Source organism: Phanerochaete carnosa (genome assembly GCF_000300595.1).
Source record: "Phanerochaete carnosa HHB-10118-sp unplaced genomic scaffold PHACAscaffold_126, whole genome shotgun sequence".
NCBI classification, from domain to species: domain Eukaryota; kingdom Fungi; phylum Basidiomycota; class Agaricomycetes; order Polyporales; family Phanerochaetaceae; genus Phanerochaete; species Phanerochaete carnosa.
In genome coordinates, this window is record NW_006767753.1 from 1 (window position 1) to 7,396 (window position 7,396).

A 7,396-nucleotide genomic window follows, 5' to 3' on the forward strand; every position below is an offset into this window, starting at 1 on the left:
GCATCACGCTTTCTCGGTAAACAGCCGCACTCCGATCAGCAACGGACATCCGATCTCCGTCGGCCCGACAACGTCATACAACATGACACACCGGCCCCCGTCTACCTCCGAGTCCGATCAGCAACGGACTTCTTATCCCCGTCGGCCCGACAGCGTCATATGGTATGACACACCGGCCCTCGTTTCTCCGCCTAAGTCCCCTAGACACTAGCAGTTGCCGTAGCACCAGTTGCTTATGTAAAGCCTGGTCCGTGCGCAGCCTGACTAGTATATAAGGCTCCCCTTTGTCGCTACCTAGCCCCATCTCAACCTCTTGGTTAATTGGGCTAGGTAAGCCTTTACTTGTATCGTAGTACAGATTGCTAAAATACACTTGGTTAATTGGGCTAGCTGAACAAGCTAACACATCAGTCGCCAGACCTCGTCGGCGCCGCCTTCTGATTAGATCCACGCAAGTATCCCTCGTGGTGTGTTGACGCAAGTCCACATCATTAGGTTGAGATCTTCGTGCACCCGGACTACTCCCCCCTATCCAGTGCCCCATGCACAGTTTTAAAAAAGTTTATTCCTACCGTTTGAAGAGTAAGTCTCTTCGGCGATTGGTGGCAGACGTACGCGCGTAGCGCTAATCCCTGCATAAAACCAGTGCCAAAGAATTTGCCCGACCGCCCCCGCGCTTTCAAACGCCTCGCAGACGAGCGTCACCCACGCCTCCGACGCGCGCTGCCCGAAGCCGTATTCGACCAACTCAGTCGAGAACGCGAAGCAGGCGCCCCACACCAGTACACCACCACCGAGCTCCGTGCCGTCGTTAGGCACGTCTCTACACTCCCGCCTCCGTCCACCGCTCTCTCTACCATCGACTGGGACGCAGTCGAGCAGGCCAAGCTCGCGGCTCACGACGACCGCCAGCACTTCCAAGCACAACGCGACCAAGCCCGCGCTAGGCAAAACGCGCACGCCAGTGCCTCTTCCAGCCGCTCTCTAGCAGATTGCCTCACCGCCGCCCCGACCTACACCCCCATCGCTCCAAAGCCCGTCACCATCGACTTCTCTCGTTACACGGCCGCCGACCTCGCCCGTATCTTTGCGCCGAAATTTGCCGCCACCCTCAAGCACTTCAATGTGCTCGAATCGCTCGACTGCCCCGACGTTCTAACCGACGACATCAACGCCGTCTTCAAGCTTCGCGACCGCCTCGCTCACCTCGATCGCACCCTCAAGGACGTCTCACGCATCATCAGCGTCGAGGAGTGGAACCGCTGGGACTCAAGATTGAAGCAGATCGGCGGGATCTCGTTCAAAGGACTGCGGCGTAACCGAGTCCAGATTTTCAAAGCACTTTGTGCGGTTTGGGTTAACGGATACTTCAATTAGAAAAGCTGGACAAATACATAGTTTTCGAATATATAGATTACGACGAGGAACGAATCCTCGATCCGTACGTACTAGACTACGCGCTCGACCATCTCGTCGAGTTAGAATTAGTACAATTATTCCTAGAACTCCCTTTCCACTTTCTATAAATCCGTTCTCCATCCTATCAGACAAATCAGAAACAGTGGCAGACACTCGCCTAGTTTGCGCGGCCTTCGCTCACGTCTTCAACTTCAAAGAAGCTCGAGACTACTATTTGGACGAAAGAAGACAGTTAAACACTTGCACAAACTATCTCTGTCCAAATCGCTACTACGAGCACCAGACACGACCAGTCACCTCCGAGAACCCACCTTACCTGTTCATCAATAGCGAACAGGAAGGACGAATTCGCGAGCAATACCACCTAGAAGAACCCACCGAAGCAATGGACGTTCCACCCCCAGCACCACAACCCACCATGCAGGACGTACTAAATCTCATGGTCACACTGGTCCAAAACGTCAACAACCTCACGACGACTGTGAACCAGTTCGTAGCACATGCGCGCCAGCCGGTCGCCACGGTTTCTTCCACCAGGTCCCGGTCCTTCGTCGAGAAACCAGCCACTTTCGACGGCAAATCGTCCGAAAAAGCCAGATTGTTCCGCAGCGCCTTCCGCGTATACGTCCGAGGAAATAAAGAGATATTTGCCTCGCGAAACGCTCAAGACGTTATCATCCTCGACCATGCCAGCAACTGGATAATGGACCCACTCAAAATGATCACCGGTATCCTATCCTTCATGACAGATGAAGCAGCGGTCTGGGCACGCCCTCACATCGACGAACTCTCCGACGGACGCACCCCATTCAACGCCGACTGGGACGAATTCGTCAAACAGTTCTCTGCTAAATTCGAACCCGTCGACGCGAAGAACGAGGCCAAGCAGAAGCTCATGTCAATCAAACAGGGCGATTGGACTTTCGCGGATTACCTCTCTGACTTCGAGACTTACTCTCGTCGTACCGGCTGGTCAAATAACGACCTCTACGATCGTCTCAAGTCTGGGATGAATTCGGATTACCTCAACAGGCTGTCCTACTTCGCCCCCCTGGCCACAGACTACAACCAGGTGAAAAATTACAGAGCAACAATCGACTTGCAGAAAGCAGACCTGGCGGCCAATCAAAGCAAACCAGTCTCGCAGCCCCGGTCATCGACAACGACGCGCTCCTCCTTCCGCGACCCGAACGCAATGGACATCGACGCCATGGACATCTCCGCCGCACGCTTCGACGACCTATTCCAGGGTCTCAAGGACCCCGCGGAGATCAAGAAGCAATACAACAAGCTCATGGTCGGTCGCTGCCGCATCTGCGGTTCCAAAGGTCACAAGGCAGACGGAGCGCATGAGGACACCAAGTGCCAACATTGTGGTAAACCCGGTCACTGGAAGAAGCTCTGTCTGTCGAGACTAAACGGACAACCACCAAAATCGCAATCGGTACGAGCTTCATCGTTGGCAAGTCCCTCGACGTCGGCTTCTATCTCTGCGTCTCAAGACTCGGCTGCCGACGTAGCTAGTCTCAAAGACATGATGGTCTTGATGCAGAAGCAACAAGCTGAATTGATGGCAAAGCTTAGCCAGGGTTTTTAGCAAGGGCCCAGACTAGAGCTGCAGCTCTGGTGCCCGGTTTAGATGAGCGGCCTTCAACAGAGCCGGCTCTTGTACATTCAGACTCTGATCCTTCGGACCATATCTCGTCGTGTACTGTATCATCGATAGATCACCTCTCGTCCCACTTTCGCGTATTTGTAACAATATCAGGAGTAAATAAATCTCTACGCACACCTGCTATGATCGATTCCGGTGCTACCGGTTACTTCCTACATGAAAAATTTGCACGAGAGAATAACATCTACAAACGACCACTCAAACGACAGATAGGTCTCCAAAACATTGACGGATCGACTAACAGCGCTGGTGCAATCACACACTATGCCAAACTCAAAGTCAAAATCGGATCGAGAGCTCCTGAAGAATACGACTTCTTTATCACTGATATCGGTCCCGAAAATATTATCCTCGGACTACCGTGGTTAAAGAAAGTCAACCCCACTATAGACTGGGAAACAGGCGAAATGACGCTTCCTGACAGCTCGGAAGCATCGCCTGATTTACCTGCGTCGCCAAGTTTAACTAAAGTCGAAGCCAATCGAGCTGAACGCCGGGCCTGGGTGAAGGCCGGTATACTCGATAACGCCACAGACAAAGTTTATTGCCTAGCAGGCTACACCTACTCTCAGAAAGTAGCGGTCGAACAAAATAAGGAGAAATACTCGAAAACCTTCGAGCAACTTGTCCCCAAAAAGTATCATCGACATGCTCATGTCTTCTCTGAGACAGATTCCACAAGGCTGCCTGAACATAGAGCCTGGGATCACGCCATCGATCTAAAATCAGATGCCCCTTCGACGATCCGATCCAAAGTCTACCCGATGAGCTCAGCCGAAAATCAGGAGTTGCAAACCTTCCTTGACGACGCGATCAAGAAGGGTTACATAGTTCCCAGCAAGTCGCCCATCGCCTCACCCGTCTTCTTTATCAAGAAAAAGGATGGCAAGCTCAGACTTATCCAAGACTACCGCAAGCTCAACGACGCCACCATCCAGAATAGATACCCACTGCCCCTAGCTAACGATATTATCAACAAGCTGCAAGGCGCAAGGATCTTTTCTAAATTCGACGTCCGTTGGGGATACACCAACGTCAGGATTAAAGCTGGAGATGAATGGAAGGCGGCCTTCGTCACCAACAGAGGACTCTTCGAACCACGAGTCATGTACTTTGGACTAACCAACGCGTCGGCAACCTTCCAAGCCCTCATGGACACGATCTTTGCAGACCTCATCGCTGAAGGGAAAGTTGCAGTATACTTGGACGACATCCTCATCTGGTCTTCAGACCTCGCATCACACCGGAAGATCGTACACGAAGTACTAGAACGTCTCAAGGAATACGACCTTTATCTACGTCCTGAAAAATGCGAGTTCGAGAAAGACCAAATCGAGTACCTCGGCTTACTCATCAGCGAGGGATCGGTCAGCATGGACCCAGGAAAAGTGAAAGCAGTCACAGAATGGCCTACACCCGCAAACCTGAAAGATGTTAGAGGTTTCGTCGGGTTCGCCAACTTCTACCGCCGGTTTATCCAGGATTTCTCTAAGATAGCCCGCCCGCTGCACGACCTCACAAAGAAAGACGTTCCTTTCATGTGGGGCTCTGCACAGCAACAGGCTTTCGATACATTGAAGTCCAAGTTTACCACTGAACCAGTATTCGCTCTCTGGCACGCCGATCGAGATACGCGCGTGCAAGTCGATGCCTCTGGCTACGCCACTGGAGGAGAAATCAGTCAGTTAGATCCGAACGACACTCTATGGCATCCAATCGCCTTCCGATCGCAGACCATGAACGCTGCAGAACGCAATTACGAAATCTACGATCACGAACTCATGGCCATAATCGAAGCCCTAAGAGATTGGCGTCACTTCCTAGAAGGACTGCCTAAACCGTTCGAAATCTGGACCGATCACGCTAACCTCCAGTACTGGCGTACAGCACAACGACTTACACGACGACAAGCTCGATGGGCTCTTGAACTAGCCGACTACGACTTCGTATTAACTCATAAGCTAGGCAAAACACATCTCGTCGCAGACCCGCTTTCACGTCCCAGTTCTCAGTACATATCTGACGACATGGATAACCAAATGCAAGTGGTCCTGCCTGACAACAGATTTGTTAGTGCTACACAAAGTCCAGGACTAGGTCCAGCACATTTCACGCGACTAGCTGCTACAGCCTTTGTCACAAGCTCACCATTGGAGAAAGAAGTTCGCGATGTAACCTCTCTAGACGACGAGGTCTCCACCGCACTCTCTAGCCTCCGATTAAAAGGGCCTCGCAAACTAGTCAACGGATTAACTGAATGGGAAGAAAACGACGGACTCATCTATTACAAGGGCAAACTCTACATACCGAACGACGTCGCCCTCCGTAATAAAATCATCGAGTCCTGTCACGATACCCCTACGGCCAGACACCCAGGAAAACACGGGACAATCGAATTAGCCTCCCGCTATTACTGGTGGCCAGGAATGAACTCCGCCATAACACGATATGTGGCAGGCTGTGATAAATGTCAGAGGTACAAAGGAGCTAAACACCCTAAATCGACTCTCAAACCACAAGAAGTCCCTGACGGGCCTTGGCAACACGTTGGAGTCGATATGGTTGGCCCCCTTCCTCAGACAAAATCCCCAGGGAAATACGACGCAGTCACCGTCTACGTCGACCACTATAGCGATCAAGTACATCTCGCACCCTGCCGCACTACTCTCACAGCGGAAGGAGCATCCGAAATACACTTTCGCGAAGTATTCAGACACCACAGCCTCCCGCGCAAGATCTTCTCTGATCGCGGACCACAATACGCAGCACGCTTCATGCGAAGTTTATATAAGCGACTCGGTATAGAGTCGGGTTTAACTACAGCCTACCATCCAGAAGGAAACGGCAAAGTCGAACGAAAGAACGCCGAGGTATCTAAATTCCTCCGGCTATTCTGTTCACAACGTCAAGACGACTGGGATGAATGGCTCCCAATGGCAGAGTTTGTACTCAACTCACGAGTACACGCTGGAAACGAACATTCTCCCTTCGAAGTACTCTACGGATACAGGCCTGACTTCACTGTCCCAGCAGGGAAACATTCCAATATCCCCGCACTAAACGACAGACTAGACAATATGGCCAAGATCCGTAAAGAAGCAGAAGCAGCTCTCCGCCAGACTAAAGAAAAGATGAAGGCCGACTACGAAACTCGTAAAAGATCGCCTCACTCTTTCAAAGTCGGAGACAAAGTCTGGTTATCTTCGAAGGATGTCTCAATTCACTAGCAAACCCGTAAACTCGGACCCCAACAGCTAGGGCCATTTACTATCACCGAAGTTATAGGAGAACTTAACTATCGCCTCGAACTACCCAACTGGCTCAAGGTTCACCCCGTTTTCCATGTCGATAGGCTAAGCCCTTATCACGACAACGGAATGAACAAACCTACACCTCCTCCGCCAGTGATAGTCAACAACGAGGAAGAATATGAAGTCGAAAAGATTCTGGACTCACGCGTCTATCGCAGACAGCTCCAGTATCTCATCAGATGGAAAGGATACGGACAAGGTGCCGACGAATGGATTCCCGCCAAAGACGTACATGCTAAAGAACGCATGCGCGACTTCCACAAGCAAAATCCCTCGGCACCACGACAGATCTCCACCACCTCCTTCAGCGAACTCCACAGTTGCTTCAAGCCTATCTATGAACACACCGATCCCAGCTCTACACTCGCCACTAATCCTAAAGCGGCAGAATTCGAGTGGGAAACAGGCAGAATACAGGCTGTATCTTCTCGCCAGGAGTCTCGATTGTAGGGAGGGGGTAATGTCGTGGGCATAGCCCCAGCCTCCTATTTTATTCCCATTTTCTCCGATTTATTTCACGTTTATACGACCCTCCAAACGTCGTCGGCGCATAGGCGCCAGTTTACAAGTCCTAGCCGCGCGCTAACACCTTGAAAACGCATCACCGACGGGCACGCATCAGCGCATCAGACGCGCCTGCATTGCTGCCACCTCGTCGCCGCATCACGCTTTCTCGGTAAACAGCCGCACTCCGATCAGCAACGGACATCCGATCTCCGTCGGCCCGACAACGTCATACAACATGACACACCGGCCCCCGTCTACCTCCGAGTCCGATCAGCAACGGACTTCTTATCCCCGTCGGCCCGACAGCGTCATATGGTATGACACACCGGCCCTCGTTTCTCCGCCTAAGTCCCCTAGACACTAGCAGTTGCCGTAGCACCAGTTGCTTATGTAAAGCCTGGTCCGTGCGCAGCCTGACTAGTATATAAGGCTCCCCTTTGTCGCTACCTAGCCCCATCTCAACCTCTTGGTTAATTGGGCTAGG

At 51.8% G+C, this 7,396-nt stretch overlaps 1 protein-coding gene across 1 annotated transcript; it reads left to right on the forward strand.

The window, feature by feature from the left end:
• Positions 1-542: 542 nt before the first annotated feature.
• PHACADRAFT_202117 (uncharacterized protein) lies at positions 543-1,377 on the forward strand (the record flags this gene model as incomplete). The annotated part of the gene is made up of 2 exons (XM_007402375.1): positions 543-582; positions 647-1,377. The coding sequence occupies 2 exons, from the start codon at positions 543-545 to the stop codon at positions 1,375-1,377; spliced, it is 771 nt and encodes a 256-aa protein (XP_007402437.1).
• Between the last annotated feature and the right edge of the window lie 6,019 nt (positions 1,378-7,396).